Here is a 24,679-nt window from a genome sequence, read left to right as displayed (position 1 = left end):
TCTAGATTGGTAATACAAGGCTACAATCAAGAATAAGGAATTGATTATGATAAAACATTTGCACCTATGGCAGATTTGAAGCAATAAGAATGTTAATTGCCTTTGCTACTCATATGGAATTCAAACTATTTCAAATAGATGTCAAAAGTGCCTTTTTAAATAGGTACTTGATGGATGAAGTCTATGTAAAACAACCTCTAGGGTTTAAAAGATTTAAACTACCTGATCATGTGTACAAGCTGTACAATGCCCTATATGGACTAAAGCAAGTCCCAAAAGCATAGCCTGGAGCATGGGCATGTAAGATGAAAGATAGACAACACTTTATTCATTAGAAAATAAGGAATCGGGCTTCTAATTGTACAAATATATGTAGATGACATAATCTTTAGAGCTATTGATGATGTTATGAATTAAGAGTTTGCATCTTTGATGAGTAGTTAGTTTGAAATGAGTATGATTGGTGAGCTAAACTTTTTTTGGGTCTACAAATACACCAAAGAAAGGCTGGAACATCAATACATCAGCAAAAATATATCAAGGAACTTCTGAAACATTTAAGATGGATAAAGCCACGATAAATAATACTCCTATTGCTACAACCACTAAACTGGACAAAGATAAGACAGGAGTGGCTATTGATGAGACAAAGTGTAGAAGAATGATAGGATTTTTGTTGTATCTCACCGCAAGTAGAATGATATTTATACAATATGGGCTTATGTGCAAGGTTTCAATCATCTCCTAGGGAATCCTATCTGAAGGCTGTGAAAAGGATCTTAAGATATCTTAAAGAAACTCAAGGGTTGGTTTTGGTAGCCTGCTGGTGACTCTTTTGATCTAATTGTTTATGATGATGTTGAGTATGTTGGCTACTTAGTAGATAGAAAGAGTACCTCTACAATGGAAGACTTTTTGGGATCATGTCTTGTATCTTGGGCTACAAAGAAACAGAACTCTGTAGCATTCTCAATAATTGAAACTGAGTATATAGCTGTGGCCTCTTGATGTTCTCAACTTCTCTGAATTAAGCAACAACTCAATGATTTTGTCATCAATCTAGCATGCATGATTTTGGCATCAATCTATCCTGTATAACTATTTTTTGTGATAATACTAGTGCAGGTAATATGGCCAAAAATCCTGTTCAACACAAGAGGACCAAGCACAATTATGTAAGACATCATTTTCTCAAAGACTGTATTGAAAAAGGGTTGGTTAAAATGATGCATTATGGAATTGATGAACAAATTGCAGACATTTTCACTAAAGTACTTGGACGGGAAGCATTTGAGAGGAACATGTTAGCCCTTGGGTTGATCAACCAACTGTAACAGAAGAAGGAAAGGGAATCTCCCTCAATGACTGACTTAAAGAAAAGAGTAAGCTGATGAGTATTGAGCTATGAATAATGTAATTTACTGAGATTTTGTTTCTTTAGAACACTATCACTAAAAAGAGAATGCATTCTCATGATCTAAGGAACTCATTTTTATTCTTGCAAAGAAAAAGGAAAAAGCTCTCAAGGATCTGATCTCCAAGGTACGCACATCCTTTTCAAAAACAATTAGTAAATAAGTGCATAACTTTAATATTGTCTAAGTAAAGATGACATGATCTCTAAATTCCATCCTTTTTGTCCAAAACAAACTAAAGAACGAAATTTAAATATTATGCTTTTAATCATTACCCCTTCCCTCGAAACTGACAACTGTCATTTCAAAACATCCAAAAACTCTTTTCTACACAGAAAAAACCTTCTTCATTCCTTTATTCTTCTTCACAAGAAACCCTTTTTCAAAACACCCTTCTCACAACAACAAAAAACTGTCATCTTCTCCACTCAACCAAATCTTGACAATGACCTCTCCATCTTCAAAATCCTTTGCCCCACTCGTAGACTACTCAGCTAATGAAGATCTCATCACTGCATCAACTCAAGGGGGCATCTTTCACAATCTCCATCCCCTACCTTTCCATATTCCCCTCCGAGATCACCTATTACTACACAACCATCACACCCACCATCTCCAAATACTCAAAAGTGTGATATACTATTCTTGAACCTCTGATGAAATAGACTCCATTGTTATCCCTCCCATAACCTCAAAATCTTATTCTATTTGATGATGAAGAGGTTGGCAGTGATAGCGATGTCCTCCTAGCCCCAAAATACACAAGGCATTTCGGGGATAAAAAAGCATCCATCAAACCCTCTCAAAAGCCTCGGACTAAACCTCTGTTAACTCCATACCCGCATCTTCTCTCTCGCCAAGAACACCATTTATAATAAAAATACATGATGAGGCACAGAAGGAGGTAGAATAATGGAGAGTTTGAGTTGCAAAAGGAAAGAAGAAAATTTGGGGACGATGATGAACCCATATATATGGACGAGGTGGAGTGAGAAGCAGAAGAGAATGTTGGCACTCCTCAGACGGGGATAAACAAGAACTATGACAAGTTCTTAATGTTAGGACCCCTGGGATACTATGCTATACAAACTCTCCTGAAAGGGAGAGTGCTCGATGAAGAGGTAATATCGAATCCCTTTATTCAGCAATTACTAGATATACTTAGATTTTAGGGGTGGAATCATTTGTTTAAGTTTGTGAAACCTCTGCTACATATCGAGGAAGTTATTGAATTTTACGCAAAGTTAAAAATGTTTGATGGGCTGATGGTTAGTAGTAAGGTAAAAGGGGTAGAAATGATGTTTGACTATGTTAAGTTGGGGAAGATACTAATTGTTCCTTCGGAGGGGTTGGAGGAATATGTTTGAAAATCTGATGAGGACAGCTTGCTGACTAGCAAGTTCTCTTAGGGAAAGGAAATAGGGTAGCTAGGAAAGTGCTGGAAGGTGAAATGTCTCTTGATCACAAATTCCTCTTCAATATTGTGAATAAGGAGATATTATCTAGGGGGAGAAGACATGAGTCTAGTTTCAGGGACACGAGGATCATGAATGCCCCTGATTTAAATTAAAGAATCGACTTCCTTTCAATCATAATCAAGCATATGGGAATGGTATTGCCCCTAAAACTGGTCCTCATGGATTGGCATATGGGTTCTTATTGACTAAGGTGTTATGAAGTTTTGGGGTGCCTAGAAAAAAGGTGTTGTAGGTACAAAGAATGATAAAATTAATCTTTCTACTCTTAAACAGTGTGAGTGTGTGTCTGCACCAACTCCCAACAAGAAGATTTCCAGCCCATTGACTCAATCTTGGCTTGACTTAGAGACCACTCAAAAGGATATTGCTCAACTAAAGAAGAAGAATGCTGGCCTAAGGGAGTGTTAGCTGTTTCTCAGGCTCAGATAGACTCTCCAAATACTGAGACGATCGAGCTGCAAAACATGCATCTCGAGAATATTCAGTTACTATTGATCCTCCTTCCCAAACCCAAGCCCTCCTCTTGATCCTCCTTATAAAGTTTCCCTCTACCCCATTGTGCAAATTATTCATTTCCTATTTGCTCTTAACAAGCAATATGTTTTTTGTAATTATTTAGAAATGTTTTGTTTTGGGCCACAAGGTGGCTTAAATTGTACCTACTGTTGGTAGGTTGAATTAGTGGTATTTTTTTTTTGCTTGAAAGAATGTATGACTTTGATTTATGGCTCTAGTTATTTCATCTTTTGCTTTTTAGCACTGCTCTTCTTGTTCTGATTTTTTAATGATGTCAAAGGGGGAGTATTTGTGTATTTCTCTTGATTTCTAATGTTTGATGTTTATTACTGATTGATACTAGAAATAGAAACGTTGAGGTTGCGGCTCTTGGTCACTGATTTATTTGGAGAGAATATGATATTGCTATGAGTACTACCTACTGCATACTGTATTGTATCTTTGTTGTTTTTGATGTCAGGAATTTTATAAAAAATTAATTTTGTTTATCATCATCAAAAAGGGGGAAATTGAAAAGATCTTGTCAAACAAATTTTTATAATAAGGCAAAAATCTATTTTTGGTTACAGTATACCTATGGTAATAAGTTTATAAAAGGCAAGTTATTCAAGCAAACAAGGAATCAGTGTTCAATTAGGAAATGTTTTGTATCTTTCCTATCAAGAGTAGGACATGATATTACAACTATAAAAGCATGAGGATGAGGGCAAGTTTAACCTACCTGTTGCACACATAGAGAAGCAGTTATTCTCAAGCAATAGAAGAGCTCAAGCAAGTTGATCGAGAAGGCTTTAGGTTTAGATTGTTTTCAATATAGTTTTCTGTTTTGTTTGAGTTGGTATGTGTGAATTATGAGGCTCGTAACAAAAAGTGAGTTTGACTTCTTGTGAGAGTTTTAGAGTTAGAAACAATTCTGGTGAATTATTTGAGGTAAGATAGTAGAATTAGTTCTTTTGATTATTGAGTTATAGTCATAAAACTTAAAAAAATTGGTGGATTTGAGATCGTAATTTTTACTCCTTGAATGAGGAGGTTTTCCATATATTTACCTACTTGTTAATTAAATTAACACGAAGCTGAGAACCTGATTTCACAAAATATCTCTGTAACATACAGTTTAGATCCAAAGTGGTAAAATATAAGTACTACATTACTTTAGAACCTTACCAATTTGTCCTTTCATAATAATCTCAAACTTTCGTGAACTTGAGCCCTACAAGAGTTCCTTTCCATAAAAATCTCATCATATATATCCATTTAACATTATTTCCTAAGTGATTTTTTAATGTCTTTGTGGTCAATCAATATGCGCACAACTAATTTTATAGTTGGTAACAACAGTCCATCAAAATTGAAATAGATAGAAAAAAATTATAATACTATTTTTTTCTATTAAAAATTAAATTTAAGATCTTATAATACTCATTTTTTTCCCTCCATATGTATTATAATAATCTCATCATATCCATTTAACAACTTCGTCTTTTTTCTTTCTTTCTTTTGCTTTATAGAAAATATATACAATTTCTCTCATGGAGCTTAGTAATCACTCAAAAATAGTTTTTGCTCTAGTGTTGCTACTTGTATTTCCATTTTTAATTGCTGCCAAGAGCAAGTCACCGTGTGATTTTCCGGCGGTTTTCAACTTCGGCGACTCAAACTCCGACACCGGTGGATTGTCGGCGGCATTTGGTCAGGCTGGTCCGCCAGCCGGCGAGACTTATTTTGGAGCCCCTGCCGGACGGTATTGCGATGGTCGTCTTGTTATTGATTTTATTGGTAATTATTATAATATAATGTCACTTTTTCAATATTGACTTATTACAACAAATTAAGTTCACTTTCATATTACTTTACCATGAAGTTCTTATTAGGATTGCTATTTTTTTTTTCTCAATTTGTTTTATAATTGAAATTTTGAGAATTAATTAATAAAATTATTTTTATATCACTTTTGAATATTTTAAATTTTTAGTCGGTATAATTTATATTATTTTTTGTATATTAAAATTATGTCAAAATTCACTCTCATAATTTTAAAGTTTGAATACAATAAACTGAGACAGAAAAATAATATTTTGCAATAGTGAAATCATCTTTAGAAACTAATTCAAATTCATCTTTAAATCTATTAAAGAAGAATAATATTTTTTATTAAGGTATTTTCAATTTTCAGATCTCAAAAGTAGCGGTGGGGAAGGAAAAATATGATAATTTTTGTTTGTATTAGGCACGTTTATCTCAAAGCCTGAAAAAGAATCTACCGACGCTAATAGTTTCTCATTTATTCATGTGTAATTGAGTGATATATATAGCGCAATTTACCTAAATCACAGAGGAGTTAAGGGTTAAGATTAATAGCCTATTTGGATTGACTTATTTTTAAGCAGCTTATAAGTTGAAAACTGCTTATAAGTTAAAAAAAAATAGATGCACCCTAATTTATTTATTTTGACTTATAAGCTGTTTTCAACTTATAAACTGCTTAAAATAAGTTCATCTAAATAAATTCAACTATTTATTAGGGCTTATTTTAAGCACAAAATGACTTTAAGTTGGTCAGTCAAACACTCAAAAAAGCTGAAAACAATTTATAAACAGCCTCTAAGTCAATCCAAACGGCCTCTAAATACATGACTTCCTTATTATTTTTTTTCAAATTTTAAAAAATTCTTAAAATTTATAGATTTGGACTTCCGAATATATCAGCAGACATTCAGATACATAAGGAAGGGATGTATTCGAGAGGAGAGAGATGTATCAGAGAGAAGATAGGACATCCGGATATATAGGGGAGAGGTGTATCCGAGAGGAGAAGGATGTACCCGAGAGGAGGATAGAGATGTATCAACGAGAGGAAAGTGACGTATCCGAGAGGAAAATTTTGAAATTTTTTTAAATGGTAGAAAATTTTAGAGATTATGGTAAAATAAGATGTACATTTAGATAATTTTTTCATAATTTAAATTACCAGAAAAAACACATTTTAATAAATAATTACTGATTTTAGCGATACATTTTATTTATTATCATTTATAGCAATACATAACAATATTATGATATATCTGTCATGTATTAAAAGTGAATTATGCATGCAATAAAAATATATTATATTTGTTTAGTAAGAAATTAGCACAATGTATTATAAGTGTATTAAAGTATGTGATAAATATATTATCTATGAATAAAACTTGTATTATATGAGTTTTAAAAATTATTCTCGCTAATATGTATTAAAATTATATTATAAATCTATTATTAGTGTCCAGTGAAAAAAACTATTATTGTTATAAATGATAAATATTTTCTTAATATAATATATTTATGTAAGTTTCCCTTTTTCATATATATACATATTAGATACAAAAGCCCGTGCTAATACGGCCCAATATATATTACTTTTTTATTTTAATTTATGTAACACAAATAAAATTTAGAAAGTAAATTAGATTTTTTAATATGATTTTTAAATTTTATACGTTTTTTACTTTTTGTGATTTATAGTACTATTTATATGATTTTTTCAAATAATATATATTACTCCCTATATCGATTTATATGACACTGATAGAATTTCAAGAGTTAATCAATTTTTTTTATATTTTAAAAAAATTTAATTTATTAATTATTGTGATTTACAATACTTTTTACGTTATATTAAAATAATATATATTATTTTTATTGTCTCAACTTATGTGACACTATTAAAATTTCAAGAGTTAAAGTAATTTTTTATTTTTTTACTTCATGAATAAAATATCTAAAATCATAGATTAAATCAATAAAATAATAGTTAAATGGATTGGTGTGGTGGGCATAGATTATATTGCAAAAAATTAAGGCTAAGACTTGAACTCAAAAACTTCTACTCAAACATTACAGCTTCAACCACCACGCCACAAGCAACTATGTTGTTCTTTAAAATAATATTATATTCTTGTTCAAGTAACAACTGTTTTGATCTTCGAAACAATATATCGGGTGTGTTCAGTGAAAATATTTTTTGAAAAAAGTTTTTAAATTTTTTTATTTTTAATTGGTCAAAAATTTTGAAAAATATTTTTTCTAGAAAAATAAGTTAGTTAAAAATGAAAAAAATATCTTCGGTGGAAATAGAGAAAACAATTAGCAAGTAACATTTCACATTGTATCATCATATTTCGCTATATTTTGACTTTTGTGTTCCGGTCTAGCGGCCTCACAACGGCAGAGCCTCTTGTCCATGGAGTATTAAATTTTTTGGCTCTGCCACTGGTGTCTCGTTCATTCAGTTAATTAATATGATATATATTTAAGTTATATACATTGATCTATCTTAGAAATTTTTCTACTCTTGGTTTACTAGTGCCACTAATATGTAAAAATATATATATATATATATTAAGCATATTGATATGGATTTTTTCAGCTGAAAACTTAGGACTACCACATCTAAGTGCATTCTTAGATGCATTGGGTTCAAATTTCAGTCATGGAGCCAATTTTGCCACAGCTGGTTCAACAATCAGACCCCAAAACACAACTCTACATCAAAGTGGTTTTAGCCCCATTTCATTAAATGTTCAAAGTTACGAATTCAACGATTTCCTTCACAGATCTCAGATTATTCGTACCAAAGGTAATAAAAATACGTACGTTCATAACAAATACTTTGTTATGTAGTCTTGGATTAGCCTAACTATTAAGTATTTGTTTAATAATGTGTACAGGGGATGTGTTTAGTAAGTTGATGCCTGAGAAGAAACATTTTTCTCAGGGGTTATACACATTTGACATTGGACAAAATGATTTGACTTCTGGTTACTTCCTTAACATGTCAACTGATCAAGTTAGAGCTTACGTTCCTGATGTAATCCATCAATTCAAAACCGTTATTCAGGTACATCCTTAATTTTGGCAGATTTGGGGGAAATCATTAAACAGGGGCTATATTTATCAAGAATCAAATATATCTTATTATCGCTAGACCTGACATGTTATGGTAAAAATTGCAGGACATATATGGGCACGGTGGTAGATATTTTTGGATACATAACACAGGTCCAGTTGGTTGTCTACCTTACATATTAGATCGTCTACTAATAACAGCAGGACAAGTTGATAAGGCAGGTTGTGGTTCTCCCTTTAATGAAGTGGCTCAATACTTCAACTCTAAGTTGAAGGAAACAGTGGTTGCCCTAAGAAAGGATCTTCCATTGGCTGCTCTTACCTATGTTGATGTTTATTCCGTCAAGTATGAACTCATCAGTCGCGCTAACAAGCACGGTATGTAAAACAGTCGTACATCTCATCTCTTGTACGTACGTACGTATTATAAGATAGTTATTAAAAGTAGATGAAAATAAGATCAGTTGTTTATATATTGTTGTTGAAATTATACATAGGGTTTGAGCATCCACTAGAAGCTTGTTGTGGTCATGGAGGAAAATACAACTACAACATAAATCATGGATGTGGAAGCAAGATGAAGGTGAAAGGCAAAGAAATAATATTGGGAAAATCATGCAAAAATCCATCAGAAAGAATCAATTGGGATGGTGTACATTTCACAGAGGCTGCTAATAAATGGGTGTTTCAACAAATTTTGAATGGTTCATATTCAGACCCTCCACTTCCCTTGAATATGGCATGTCATAAGCAATAAATCTTAGTTATTCATCAACATTTTGTACCAATTGGATAACCACTTTTATCTTTTATGGAAGAAGCCTAGCTGAATTGGATATTCAGCTATTAAATTGGTGTAATAGATTAGATCTATTTCATTTTCAATTAAAGAATTTTAATATATGTCCCTTTTTAGGTCCTTAGTTAGATTTGTCCCTTTTTTTTTCCACCTGGTGTTCGGTATCCACATTGGAGTCCGACTAAATCCAGATTCTCGCTAGGAAATCCCATATTGTGGGGTAAAGTGCTCCCTAACAAAGGTTTCTGTATCCAAAGGACTTTAACTCGAAACCTCCTAAGAAATACTTACTACTCCACCACAATCCTTGTTGATTTTTTTTTCTTTTCATTATGCAAATATATAGTTCTGATAAATTGCAATCAACATTAAATTCGAGTATAATATTTGCTCATATGTTACTCCACTTTATTGATAAAATATTAAGTTCTATAGTTCTGATAAATTGCAATCAACATTAAATTCGAGTATAATATTTGCTCATATGTTACTCCACTTTATTGATAAAATATTAAGTTCTCAGCTTAATGTTTGTAATAACTTATAAAATTGTAGATTATGACTTAAATATTAGGAAAAATTACTTAATTGAGTGCTTTTTAAAAATTAATTACTGATTTTAGCGATATTTTTTATTTATTACAATTTATAGCAATACATAGCAATATTATGATAAATCTACACTTGTATTAAAAGTGAATTATGCATACAATATAAGTGTTTTAAAATATATATTATGTTTGTGTAGTAAGAAATTGACATAATGTATTATAAATCTATTAAAGTATGTGATAAATGTATTATCTATCTATAAAACTTGTATTATATATGTTTTATAAATAATTATCTGCAATATGTATTAAAACTGTATTATAAATATATTATAAGTATTCAGTGAATTTTTTTTTATTGCTATAGATGGTAAATATTTTTTTAATATTGTATATTTATGTAAGTTTCCCTAAATATTATTTGTGTTGTAGTTTGACTTGACATAAAGGTTTTAAGACTTTATAATTAATGTTTCAAAACTACTATTAAAAAGACAATGAGCTCGTTTGGATGAGCTTAAAAAAGTAACTTTTATGTATGAAGTGCTTTTAGAACTTTGAAGTGTTGAAAGTTATTTTTATAAATAAACAGTTGAGTGTTTGGATAAAAATGCTTAAATGAGAAAAATGATGTGAATTTTAGGGTTAAAAGAATAAAAAGGGTAGTTTGGGAATTTAGTTAAAATATAAGGGATATAAAAATAATTTCCATGGTCAAAGAAAATGATTTTAATCACTTAGAAAAAAAAATTAGGAATCCGAACTTTTCATTTTTGACTGACTTTAAGAACTTTATGGCTTAAAGTTAGCATTAGGCAAATACGTCCAAAAGCTAAAAAGGGCTTAAGTTGGTCAAAACCAACTTAAAACCATCCAAACGGGCTCAATATCTTTGTAGACTTCTAGGCAAATAAGTGGGACCAACATGAATAATATTAGTGTCATTAAATATTTGTCAAATAAAAATATATAATATTATTTTTTTGGGACTAACTAAAAATAAAAGTGTGTCATATAAATGAAAAAGAGCAAGTTTAAGATTTTCAATTTGTTTTTTTTTAAAAAATAGTTTTAGATAGTGATCTAAAAATTTCATACGTTAAAAGAGGACCATTTACTAAGCTTGCTTTTAATTCTCTGGAATATTTTGTTGTTATTTTCAACTATAAAATTGAGTCGCTGGAAAATATATGTTTCTTTAGATTTTTTTACTACAAAATTATATCTCCCTGTAAGAAGTAAGATATGTTAGTAAAGAAGGGGTCAAAATTGATTGCATAATTCGAGGAGGATTTGATGAATTTAAATAGTTGGTTAGTACAGGTCGAATCCTATGTACATATCCTCCTTTCATATTACAGATCTGATTATGTCAACTTTATAATAGAGAATAAAGTCACCATTCAGCAATAAAAAAAGACTACATAAGTCAAATATTTGTGATGACCTCTCAAAGAAAAATGGAGATGGTAAACTTAACACAAATCTTGATTCTATTATTGTGTTTACTGCCAACCCAAATTGTGTGTGTTAGCAATTGCAAATTTGCAGCCATTTTCAACTTTGGTGACTCAAACACAGATACTGGTGGCCTTTCAGCAGCATTTGGACAAGCTCCTTATCCTCATGGTGAAACCTTCTTTCATGCCCCTGCTGGTCGATTCTCCGATGGTCGTCTCATCATTGATTTCATTGGTAATCTAAAATATCCTCTCGAACCTTCTTAGATAGTTTGTCATATATAGAGGTCTTAAATGGTACAGACACGTGTATTCGTAAAATTACAGTCATTTTTTAAGTTCGGATTATCTTGAAGTAGCATAAGAAAAACATATATGGGCTTTGTTGTATCCTAAAGGCCAGGGAATTGCTTGTATTTTTTCCAATATGTATACGGGCAATGTCTTTTTAGGAAAAGTAAATTTATTCACACCTCAAAATCATTTCTTCTTCAATTATGTTTCCTATTTTACTAACCACCAGCTGCAACAAATGCCTTAGTTTTAGCATTTCGTATGATGTCATTTTCCAAAAAACTATTTTCCAGTGTTTGGTCAGATAGTCAAAAAAAATTAAAAGATTGATAATGATATTAGAAACGGAATAATATGATGAATGTTTTTACCATTAAAGGTTGATAATGATGTCTAATTATTGGTTAAAGCAGCAGTATGAAGTTAAAAGTTGAGATAATTGGGAAGGAAAATGACTCTCCCCGAAAAAGTAAGGGTAGTCATTTTTTTCCCATTTGGTGAAAAATGTTTTCCTTGAAAAATATTTTAAGGTGTTTTGTTACTAGAAAAGGATTTCCATTATACCTAACACAACCTTGAGACAGAGGACAAGTTTTTCTTTTCTTGTTATGACTTGTTTGATGAGCTTCTGATTTTTATTTTTTTGAGTTCCTGATTTTTGAATTGCCAGCTGAAGGCTTAAATTTGCCTTATCTTAGCGCGTTTCTTGATTCGATTGGTTCCAACTTTAGCCATGGAGCTAATTTTGCCACAGCAGGATCAACAATTAGACCTCAAAACACAACCATGGCTCAGAGTGGATACAGTCCAATTTCTCTAGATGTACAAGGTGTTCAATTCTCAGATTTTCATACAAGATCACAAATAATTCGCCAAAAAGGTACTAGCTTTATTGTGCAAAGTGCAGATGAAAATAGTATGATTTAATTTTGTGACAGGCTAGAGGTTTTGTTATTCTGCACAGGAAATATCTTTGGCCAATTGTTGCCAAAGGAGGAAGACTTTTCTCAAGCATTGTACTCATTTGATATCGGACAAAATGATCTCACTGCTGGCTACAAGCTTAATATGTCCACTGATCAAGTAAAGGCTTATGTTCCTGATTTACTCTCTCAGTTATCCAATGTTATAAAGGTCAGTAAAAGTAAACCAATCTATATTAGTTATTTACTTATTTGCTTGACGAGTTTTATTCATTTGCTATAAATGCAGAAAATATATGCGAAAGGAGGGAGATCATTTTGGATTCACAACACTGGACCAGTAGGTTGTCTACCATATGTTATGGACCGCTTTACAATCACAGCAGCACAAGTCGATAAGTATGGTTGTGCTAATTCCTTCAATGAAGTGTCAGAGTACTTCAACCTTCTATTGAAGGAAACTGTTGTTCAGCTCAGGAAAGAACTTCCTTTAGCTGCAATCACTTACGTCGATGTCTACTCGGTTAAATACTCACTCATTGGTCTTGCAAAGAAGCTAGGTAATCTTATGATCTAACATTTTAATCTATTTCATGGCATTATCTTCTATATGTTGAAGTCTTATGTAGAGAAAATACTTGCAGTAGTTATTCTTAGATCAAAGTTTTCATAGCTTAAGCGTTTATATACTCCATCCGTTTCAATTTGTTTGTCTTATTTTTGGTTTGTTAGTCCATTTCAAAAAGAATGTCTCTTTTCCTTTTTGGAAACTCTTTAATTTTAACTTTCCAGTGGCATGTTTAGAGACCATAAGATTAAAGGACATTTGGGTACATTGTAAGTATCTTTAGTTCACGACCACAAGATTCAAAAATTTTCTTTACTTTCTTAAACTCCGTGTCAAGTCAAAACTATACAAACAAATTGAGACGGAGGGAGCAACTAGAAATGCATATTAAAGGTTCTGCATGAAATGACAGGATTTGAGAACCCATTCCTAGCGTGTTGTGGTCATGGTGGGAGGTACAATTACTACAGATTCATCAAATGTGGGAGTAAGAAAGTGGTTAACGGAAAAGAGATCGTGATCGCCTCTTCATGCAAGGATCCATCAGTTCGGGTTAGTTGGGATGGAACTCACTTCACTGAAGCAGCTAATAAGTGGATATTTGATCAGATTGTTAACGGCTCGTTCTCAGATCCTCCAATTCCTTTGAGTTTGGCCTGCAACAGAGTTAACCATTGAAATTTGTACTCTTTTCACATGCTGTCTTGTGTTTCTTTCCTATTTGATTATTCTAGGATTGAATAATCTCTCCAGTGTTTCATGAACTCTACCTGCAAGGTTCCTACAGTTTTATGAGTATCATTTGATTGAAATAAAATCTTATTCATTCACTAATAGCTGAGAAAAGGTTGGGGCTACTTATTTTTGCTTTCAATACTATGAGGATTCATGGCAAAGAGAAACTTCAATAAGAGTTAATGACAACTCGAAGAGCATCTTTGATATTATTGGTTGGAATAGTACCTTGAGTTCTAAGTCTCTTGTCTAAAAGGACCTAATAAGAAGGTATAAAGATGGTAAACGTGAGGCATGAAATCGCTATTGGAGTGTGGGAGAGTCTAATTTTGAACAGATGAACCAGTGTTATTCTGCAATTTTCAGATGAACCAACTCATGTTTCAAATTGTAACTGCATTTGAATAGCTAAAGCTCTTTAAATAGTCGCAAAACTGATAAATAGTACACAATTATCAGCTCATTGAATCACATAAGGAACTAATTCTTATAGTTACTTCTGTCTACTTACTCTACAAAGAATCGAAGAATGAGCGAACTTTTGTTCTCTATCTATCCTGGCCATTTGCAAGAAGCATCTACAAGGCTAATCTGACATAAGTGCAGTCAAATCTACCTGTTATCATTCAAATCAAACGCCCTGAATCAATCAAAAAGTTTATTGATTTGGTTCATCCCATTTCATTTATTTGGTAGAGAGGGAGGCTTTGAGTCGCATGGACTACAGATTTTTCCTTTGATTGATTCTTGAAATCACCTCTTGAAAAAACAAAAAAGGTCCTCGGGCCACACCTCAAAAGGTAATGGAGGTGTGCAAAGGTTTCCTGGGGCTAGTCAGAGATTGACCCTCGAGTGCAAAGGCAAAAGAGAGCTCTCCACAGTATAATATCATCCAAACTAGTAACTACCCTTTGAAAGAAGCTATGATCATCAAAATATTATCCCTTCAATCCAAATAGCCTAAGCATATAACAACATGCACATTATCATCTATTCTCTTCCTCTCATCTGCACTTTCAGCTCTATGATCTCTTCTTTAGGCTACATCTATTTTTTTCTTTTTGTGAAGTAATTGTTACATTGATTGGCATCAAGAAGATGTTGAAAACAGTACAAAGAAATTAGGGAAAGCTGCTACATACAAAAAACTACACATAGAGCATTGAGCCATCTCCCTAAATGAGAAAAAAAAATGATTGTTAAGCCAAAGACAGGGAGCTAATGAAATCTACTAGAGGAATAACATCATTTACCGGGGTTAAATTTCCCAGCTGAAAAAGAAACATCAAACACTTAAGACTTCAGAAAAGAGTGAGGAGTTGAAATCTCATGATCAAAGCATTTGTGATTTCTTTCTATCCAGATATTCCAGAAAAATGCATGTGGGTATCATCTGCCAGATCCTTCCACAAATCAGAAGCAACTGAGCAATGCAAAAGTAAGTGGTTGCCTGTTTTTTGAGCTGTGTTGGAACATGAAATGCCTATTTGCTAGTTGAAACTTGACGGTAACTGTGTTCAACCAGCACTTCAAAGTTCTGAAGCCGAGCGAACAACGATGCGAGGGAGCACTCTCTTCTTAACTCTTTAAGAGCTAAAAGAAGTGTTTCATAATATAAGGACAATACTTTTCCTCTATTCTACCAATGAGGAAGAAATGACTTTTCATTTTCTCTTTACTTAGTTCCCCCAAATTTTCCAATTCACACCTTACTAAAACCCAACAAAACTTTGTTCTACAAAGGTAGTCTTGAGTCAGGATTGCCCTGAAGACTATCCATGGAAAGCACATGATTTTATTGGGGAGTTTAGTCCAAATCAGCTTCCAAGTCCAGTGTTCAGTCACTTCATTTTGAGCACACAATTCACTAACCTGCTTTGATCGGTTTGTTCCATTCATTAGTGGATTTTTCTCGAAGTCGACAATCGGAGACCAGGTCCAATGACTTGGGAATGATCTCTATTGAAATATGTATTTGTATTTTATAGTTTTATCTGTCTTAGCTTAGCCATTAATCTGTTAGCTTAGCTGTTAGTCTGTTAATCAGTTAGTTGTATAGCTCAAGTGACAGGTGTTGCCAACTATTAGGTAATTAGAGTTAGTTGATCTAGGATTAGATATTTTCCTTTCATTTTCTATATAATGTACACATCCAAGTGGAATGAGTTGTTTTCGTCTTTCACAATTCACAAATTGTAGTTTCTCTTTTCTCTCTTTCCCCTACGATATAATCCTTGAAGAAGCTCTACCATGGATGGATCTCAAGCTCTTGTAAATTTCAGATCCTCCATCTTCAAACTTGATATGGTATCAGAGCCATGTTCGACATGTACTTTCTACAATTAGGCATTCCTCCTTCAGTAATCAACTTGTGTGCTCACGTATGCAGTTTCAGATCTGTGATCTGTGTGAGTTGTTCCTTTTCAAATTGAGGTTCGTTTTCTCATTATCTTCTATGTGAGCATCTCTGTCTTTTCAATTAAGATTTGATTTCTCTTCATCCTCAATTTATGAAATCTATCTTTGCTTGAGATTTGCTTTCTGTTTGAGAATTTGTTTATGTTCAGCAAATCGATAATCACTCACGCTATGGCTACTAGTATCACTGCCAATCTCAATAAGGACGATACTACAATGGATTCATCTAACCCACTGTACATGCATCCATCATCCATCAAATAATCCAGTCGTTGATTTGCCAAACTTTTTGCTATGGGAAAAGATATGATCATATCATGGATTTTGAATTCCTTAGGAAAGGAGATCTGTCACGACTCAAGCCTAGGGCCTAGACGTGACATGACGAATGAGAAACTCGAAAGTACCTCAAACAAGCTTCTTAGCATTTTTTTAGCCTTTCATAGGTAATGACAATAAATAAACATGCGGAAATCATAATAGTAAATCTTCAACTTACATATGTCCAACAATACCTCTAACTTTTAGATTTAATGGGGCTAAGACAAGTCCCTAGCTCACCCTCAATCATAATATATAGAAATGTCATAGTAAGTGTCTAAAGATCTCAACATATCATAAGCTAGAAAAATAAAGGAGTATTGTTCTCGGAACATGGGAACTCACCAAAAGTAGCCTTCAAATGAAATCTCAACTAGCCACGTGGAGGAGAACTAGGAGGAGCATCGGTCCCTACATGGTGATATCATGTAGGCAAAAGAGTATGCGTTAATACTTTGAATGTACTAAGTATGTAGGCACGCATTATAAAGTAAAACATTTAGGACATTTATAAGGTAAAGTACATAAATTAGTGTATGCATGAGTAATCAAGTAGATATCATTTAAATCATACATATGTGGTTATATACATGCATGAGTAATCATGTATATAGCATTTGAAAATTTCATTTGTGTAAAGTTGACTATAACGGACATTAAGACCATGCGAGCTATTACATGGAATCCAACATACCCCCTGCGTTGGCCAGAGAGTCTATTTGCCTAGGGTAGATATCCGTTAACTTTACATTCATTCTTTAACTTTAACTTTAAGGGCTTTCATGAATCCATTAGCCTAAGCCTACAAGGGCTCCTATGTTGGCACATAGTTAATGAGACAATATGTTGCTACTATGATTCCCTTACCGAATCTCACCTCAATGACCCATTCAATGCTTAGTCAATCTCACTGAATAGTTTAATACTTCAAAATAGTCATAGCATATAGCTTGAGAATTCAAAACATCACATTCGGTAGAATAGCTCATTAAAACCTTTAATGATTCAAATATGCAAGAATTGCCCTTATATAATAAAGAATCTATCATTTACATCATTTCATCATTCTTTTATTTCAGAAGACTTCCTTTTGATCATAGACATTGTTTTCATAAACATTTATTTAGAGTCAAAGTTTTCAAGTCAAACTTCATTGAAAATATAGTAAAACTAGGTGAGTTTAAATCACTTCAATTTCAAACATATATATAAATGAAATTATGCATAAATACTTTGAAATCTATTAATTAAAAATCATGCTTTAAACAACCCACTATAAATTTCAAGAACCTTTAAAGAGCTAAATAGAGAAAAAATTCTTGAAAAACCATTAATTCATACGTATGAAATCATTTTGCATCAAAATAGACCAATAATCGATATTTAACCATGATTCATTCTATTAAGTAGAAATAAGAATTACCCATAAGAAAAATTTATTTGAAATTAAGAGATTTAGTTGAAAGAGTTTTGGACTACATGGTGGAAGAACCCATGGATAAACACTCATATAACTTAGAGTAAAGCTTAAAGAGAATTAGGTAAATAAACATAATTTATCATATAATCAAAATACTTTAGGAATTAGAGTGAAATGAATACTCTCATTGAAGCCTTACATACCTAAAATTCTAAACTTTACTCAGAATCGAAGGACTTAATGAACACTCTTAAATCCTAGACTTTTCTCCTCGTCGGAGCATTTTGTATACTACCCAGAGTATATGAATCACCGAGATAATATTTCTACACTACTAAGAACTAAAATTATATTTTGAGAATGAGTAAAGAAGTGTATAGAGAGAAGAGTTGCTTGAGAAAGCTTGATGTACAAAATAATGAAATAAGATGGGTATTTATACATGTTAAGGAGGAACCTTACAATAATTAAAATAATTATAAAGAAAAATCTAAAAATTTAATGGAGGATTGTGTTATCATGGGTGATGTCAAATGAAAGACTATTGATGTCATGAGTGATGCCAAATGGATCTAGATCTTCTATGGTTGGTGAGATGAATCTCATTTTTACGGAATACCATTTTTCAGAGCTATGTTGGAATAAGATAACTTTCTAATTAGGATTTGATGTATTCACATGAATTGTAGATCAAGAAATCTTTGGATCATTCTACAGTTAGATATGATGTTTTTTCTACAAATACTCCATTTCATCACAATATCAGGTCTTGCAAATATTAATTTATTTGACTTACTTAGCTTCCGAAGCTTAAGCTATGGTCACAAAAGTTGTAGGTAATGATGTTGGGGTTATTTAGAAATTTGAATTACCTAATTTAGACCATTCTATAAAAGGTTATGCCCAAAATACAGAAGAAGTATCATTTTCATCGAGAATTGAAACACCATATACAATGTTTTTAAGGAGTGTTACAAGATTACTGATAGCATTAAGTGTGTGAATGATGCATTTGAACTTTGAAATGAGCTAGAAGATCGATATGACCAAACTAATGGTGCTAAGTTATATAAAATTCATAAGGAAATTAATGACCTCTCACAGGGGATTTTGGACATCACAGATTGCTACACCAAAATGAAGAAACTATGGGAAGAATTAAACAGTCTAAACACAAAGATGCAATGTAGTTGTGCTTGCACTTGTGGTGCAAAGGAGAGTGTGCAAAAAGAAGAGCAAGACATGAGACTTATACAATTCCTGATAGGGATAAATGAGGTATACACTACAGTAAGAGGCACCATTCTTATGATGAACTCCTTGCCCTCCTTAGCACAAGCTTTTCACTACTTATTCAGGATGAGAGACAACGAGAGATCAATCATGGAAATCAGTTGGGAATTGGTTCCACATCTTTTAATGCTAGTACTTCCACTTCTGGGGGACACAATGGCAACAATGGTAATGTCCACAAGCCTAATTATGTTGCATTCAAAAGTAGCAATGGAAACGGCTTTAGAATTAATTACTCACAGAGGGATCAATCTTCACATAGTCACATATATAAAGTTGTATGTGAGTTTCGTAAGAAGTCAGACATACAAAGGACAATACCTCAAAATTCATGGTTATCCTTCCAGCACTCAGAATTACCAAATCCAAAACTTCGGGTATAAAAAAATAACAATCATATTGGAAGAGAAAGAAAGTTTTTCATGCTCAAGGACCTCATGGAGACATGTTGTCAATGAGGGATGATGATATGGAACATAGAGAAGAAAACTAAAGTTTGAGCCTGTCCAAGGAACAATATGGACAACTGGTGAATCTTTTGGAACATTTTCATTCTAGGAACCCAGGAGAATCTTCAAACAACAACATTGCTAATGATTATATGAACTTTGCAGGTATTGTTATCTATTCTAATAAATTTCTTCCAATGGCTTTGACAAGCTTTCATATAAATGTTCAAAAAAGTAAGAGAAAACATATGGATCATAGATTCAGGTGCATCAAACCACATGACTTCATAAGACTCATTTAACTGACATTAGACAATTGCCTTATCATGTTCGAGTAAGCCTCCCAAATAGTTACAAGGTCAAGGTGACTGATACTGGTAGTGTGGTCATGACATCTGAAATCATCCTGCATAAAGTTCTTTATGTTCCTCCTTTCAAATACAATTTTTTTTTGCATTGCTTGACCTTAAATTTTAAAGGTATTACTTCAACAACAACAACATCATACCCAATGAAATCCCACAAATGAGGTCTGAGAGGGTAGAATGTATGCAGACCTTATCACTACCTCATGAAAGTAGAGAGATTATTTTGAAAGACCCTCGACTCAAGTGTAACAAATTCAAGCACAAAGAAGGATACAGTGAAGAGAATACAACAAATAATAATGTAACATTGCAAAGTCTACCAAAATACCAAACACCACCTACTAACCTTCTAGCTTAATATATAATTCACACCTTCCTATCTAAGGTCATGTCCTCGGTAATCTAAAGTTGTATCATATTTTGTTTTATCACCTCTCTTCAATACTTTTTTGGCCTACCTCTACCTCTCTTTGTACCCTCTATAACCACCCTCTCACACCTCCTCACAGGTACGTCTACGCATCTCCTCTTCACATATTCAAACCATCTTAGTCTCGCTTCCCTCATCTTGTCCACCACTAAGGATACTCCCATAAATAACTTTATCTCTCATCTTATCACTTCTAGTATGACCATACATCTACCTCGGCATCCTCATCTCCACCACATCATCTGTACATAAGATTTTTTTATTGACCAACACTCTGTCTCATACAACAATGTCGGTCTAACCACCACTTGATAAAAATTACCTTTGAGTTTCGACAATACCTTTTTATCAAACAGAATACTAGAAGCAAGCCTCCACTTCATCCACAGGACACAAATATGATGTGTGATATCATTGTCGATGTCGTTATTCCCTTGAATTATTGTAATGCCCTAGAAATTTCTAAGTTCGAATCAAGCCTTTTAAAAGTACTTAAGATATTTTCGAGGCTGAAACTTGCCAAAGTCATTCGACGATTCACCAAAGTGTACATGAGCTTGCCTAATTATTCAGATATTTTGGTCAGGACTCGAGAAGATTTGCAAGGATACGTGAATTTGGAGACTCACCGAACAAGTTCGGTGAGCTAAGAAATTTCACTAAAAAGATTGGAGAATTTTGCTTAGGATTGAAGTTGGCGAGAAGATGGAGAAATGGTGACTCACTGATTGAGTCAGCGAGCATTGATGATATTGCTTAAAGATTTAGAGAATTTTCCCCAAAATTTGAGAAGTTTTGCGAGGAGAGGGAGAGATCAGTGACTCACCAATTGGGTCGGCAAGCACGATTGATCTCGCCAAACAGGCTTCTTTAGTCTATTTAACAAAGTTATTTCAGTCATTCTAAATTCTTATTAAAATAATAATACCAAGTTGTTTTGGGCTTTTTCTCACAAACTATAAATACCCAAATCGTCCAAACTTTCCCCCATTCTCTTAAAATTCTCCAAGGATCACAATGATTTCTCTCTCAAGGTATTCTTCTCCGCCAAGCTAGGACTTCAAGAACTCAAGTCTCCTTTTCAATTTCGTAGCTAAGGATCATCGAGGTAAGTGGGAATTTCATCAATGAATATTCTTCCATCCAAGGAGTCACAAAGAATTTCCACTTTTACTTTATGATTTCTTCCTAAACCCTAGGTATTTTCATGATTATGTATTGGATTTAATTAATTATGGTTTTATTCAATGATCTCATTATGCATAATCTCATCTTAATTACATGTTTTAAAGGATCTTTACATGAACCCATGCATTACGCCTATTTTATGATTATGATCTATGTTTTGAGAGTATGTATGCATTATGATTTTTATGGACTATGATTTAAGGATGCTTCTAGATGAAGTACCAATATGAATTTTATGAAAGGTTTATTATGATTTTGATGCTTTAGCTAAGTATCTTTACGAATATATTTGTCATGATTTGTTAAAAGAGTTATTCTTATGATTCAAGTAAGTTATGATGAACTTGGTATTACTAAATTCTTACCATCATCAAAGCTTATGATATACTACGTATGATATTCCTTTGAGGGTTTTCCTAGCACCGAGTAGATCTTGGGATAAAGGCTCACCCGGTAGTAGAAGCGGAGTCCTTTAGAAGCAATCACATTGTCCCAGGGTACTCCTTAAAGAATAAGATTTTCTGCTAGATCCCGTATTTCCCTGGGATTGTAGTTCAATTGGTCAAAGCACCGCCCTATTAAAAGCTGCGGGTTCGAGCCCCGTCAGTCCCAATGGATCCAATAAATACATCTATTCATCTCTCCCTTTTTATGAAGGGGACCAGGAAAAGAATTCCATTGTCAAAGCAAAGGGGAAATCCTTGAGAAATGATCGCCCATTAGTAGATGTTTGATTCCTTAGAAAGGGTCACCCATTAGTTGAAACTTGATTCCCTAATAGCCCAGTGGATCCACTTAGGGGATGTTACGGTTCTTACCTTGAAAAGTATGGACCCTCTCTTTTTAGTGTGTGAGGAAAACACCGGACTCTATGTTATAGCTCACATGGTTTATGTCAGTTAATAGTATCTCTCACAAAGACTTATGACTCTCATTATGACTTATGATTCTCTCGCTATGTTACATATGACTTATGATTTTCTTACAAGTTTGCATTGACCATGTATTATGTTTCACATGATGTTTTAAAGGTTTTTAACTATGTTTAGCTTGGTCATTGCATTATCATGATTTACGACATTGCATATTCTCCATACTTAGTACATTTCATGTAGTAACACATACTTTTTCCTACATTGTATCATAATGTAGGATTCGATGATCATTCTACGCATCTTTTTCGTGGCTAGATTTTGGAGTTGCTATCTACTTGTTGGTGATTCCTCATGCTTTGAGGACACAACATTTATAGTTTTCTTTTATGTTCTTTTATGACTTTTTCTTCTTTACATTTTAGTGAGCTAGGAATTTGACCTAATCCCCATCTTTAGTAGTAGAGGCATATTAGACTGTTATGTCTATGTTGTCCAATTTATTCAGAGATGAATATTGACTTCTCTTATATCGATATTGCCATGTTGAGTCTTATATTTCACATTCAAGATTATCTCTTGATATTGTCTTACTTACCTTATGTATGCTCATGTATAATTTGCTAGGAGGCTTGGTTGGAGTTTATCGGGGATCCTAACTATCGTGTCATGTCTAAGGCCTAGCTTGGGTCATGAAAAATTTTGTATCAGAGTACAAGATTCAAGGTGTCTTAAGGAGTCTAACATGCACGTCAAGCAGAGTCTTATTCATAGATGTAAAATATGTCACATCGATAAATAAAAGCTATAAGACATTTTAGAAAATTCCACTTCTTTCATCATACTTGAGTACTGTGATAGAATGGAACCCTAATGTTTTCCCTTCTAACACTTTCTCTTTGCAATTATAGAATTATTTCTCCATGAAGAGCTCCCGTGAGAAGAAATTTTGAGGAAGAGCAACAAGCTCCAAATGATACTTTAGCCAAACAAGTGTCACATGCCAAGTTTAGGGAGGCTTTTTAAGTGTTTGCCTATTAAAATCCGTGTCCACACAAGGTAACTGAGAGGTTTTTGTTCCCATGAGCCCAAATATGGGTACGGAGGCTAGACGAGTTCATGATTTCACTTGTATAAACCCTCTTGAGTTTTATGGTTCTATGGTGAACGAGGATCCACAAGAGTTTGTTGAGGGTATTTACAAGATCGTGGATATTATGGGAATTGGTCTGGTGGAGAAGGCATACTTGGCGGCATATAAACTTAAGAGAGTTGCTCATATTTAGTATGAATAGTGGAAGGGCTAGAGATATGAGTTTGGTTGATTGGAAAGAGTTCAAAGGTTCTTTCCTTGACCCTTTTTTCCATTAGAATTGAGGGAAGCTAAGGTACAAGAGTTCATTAAATTGAGACAAGGGAGCATGAGTGTGAGAGAGTATGCACTAAAGTTCACTTAATTGTCAAAGTATGCTTTGTTCATTATTGTCGAGCTTATATGAGCAAATGTTTTTCGGGTATTTCATACTTGGTATTCAAAGAGTGCAAAAACCTCCTTGTTGATCAAAGAGATGGACATATCAAGGCTGATGACTCATGACGAGCAAATTGATGATGAGAAGCTTAAGGAGAGTGCTAGGGAGGCTAAGAGGGCCCGGACTGATAGTGGTTCATCTTTCGCTAGTGCTCCGATTCCTAAGTTCAACAAGGATAGGCATCCCTTTCCCACTTGTCAAAAATATGGTAAGAATCATCAAGGGGAGTGCATGGCCGATAAAGATGGTTGTTATAGGTGTGGTGAGATTGGACATAAGATGAGAGATTGTCTAACAACTTCTAGGAGAGGTAGGGAGATGTCTAGGTCTATATCTTTAGGTAACCCAACCCAAGAAGGTACTTCGTCTGATCCTAGTAGCGGTTAGTGCCAAAATAAATTATAGGCTCTTTAGACTCGATCGGATCGAGAAGATTCCCCCGATGTGGGCACTGATATATTATGAATACTTTGGTTTCAATGTTATTATTGATATGGATTGACTTAGTATTTGTTATACCTCTATTGACTTTAGGACTCGAATGGTTAAGTTTCCATTTTCGATGATGTATTAGCTCCTCATGTCCACTCCTTCCAATTCACGCGTTTTAGCAATTCTCATATTTTCATGTGAGTGTATGTTCATAAAATGAGTTTTAAAGCCATGTTTTAGCTTGGGGTTGATTTCTCCTTGGTTTATGCATTTTTACGTATTGTTGCATTTATGTTGGATTGTTAGATCTCTTTCCCTACTTTATTCATA

The 24,679-nt window shown here is 33.4% G+C and overlaps 3 protein-coding genes across 3 annotated transcripts; all 3 read left to right on the top strand.

Annotated features, from left to right (window-relative positions):
* The first annotated feature begins 4,848 nt into the window (after positions 1-4,848).
* On the top strand, positions 4,849-9,199 carry LOC129880398 (GDSL esterase/lipase At3g26430-like). Its single transcript, XM_055954412.1, has 5 exons — positions 4,849-5,188; positions 7,818-8,027; positions 8,119-8,288; positions 8,404-8,674; positions 8,794-9,199. The coding sequence occupies exons 1-5, from the start codon at positions 4,942-4,944 to the stop codon at positions 9,051-9,053; spliced, it is 1,158 nt and encodes a 385-aa protein (XP_055810387.1). The 5' UTR covers positions 4,849-4,941; the 3' UTR covers positions 9,054-9,199.
* A 1,623-nt stretch (positions 9,200-10,822) lies between these two features.
* On the top strand, positions 10,823-13,727 carry LOC129875762 (GDSL esterase/lipase At3g26430-like). Its single transcript, XM_055951010.1, has 5 exons — positions 10,823-11,341; positions 12,071-12,280; positions 12,365-12,534; positions 12,613-12,883; positions 13,304-13,727. Exons 1-5 carry the CDS (start codon positions 11,089-11,091, stop codon positions 13,567-13,569), a joined length of 1,170 nt encoding a protein of 389 aa, XP_055806985.1. The 5' UTR covers positions 10,823-11,088; the 3' UTR covers positions 13,570-13,727.
* A 9,752-nt stretch (positions 13,728-23,479) lies between these two features.
* Positions 23,480-24,304, top strand: LOC129870557 (uncharacterized). Its single transcript, XM_055945382.1, has 2 exons — positions 23,480-23,626; positions 23,924-24,304. Exons 1-2 carry the CDS (start codon positions 23,480-23,482, stop codon positions 24,302-24,304), a joined length of 528 nt encoding a protein of 175 aa, XP_055801357.1.
* The last annotated feature ends 375 nt before the right edge of the window (positions 24,305-24,679 follow it).

This window comes from Solanum dulcamara, chromosome 2 (genome assembly GCF_947179165.1).
Source record: "Solanum dulcamara chromosome 2, daSolDulc1.2, whole genome shotgun sequence".
In the NCBI taxonomy this organism is placed as follows: Eukaryota; Viridiplantae; Streptophyta; class Magnoliopsida; order Solanales; family Solanaceae; genus Solanum; species Solanum dulcamara.
The sequence above is the reverse complement of the archived record's forward strand: the minus strand, read 5'-3'. Positions and strand labels throughout refer to the sequence as shown.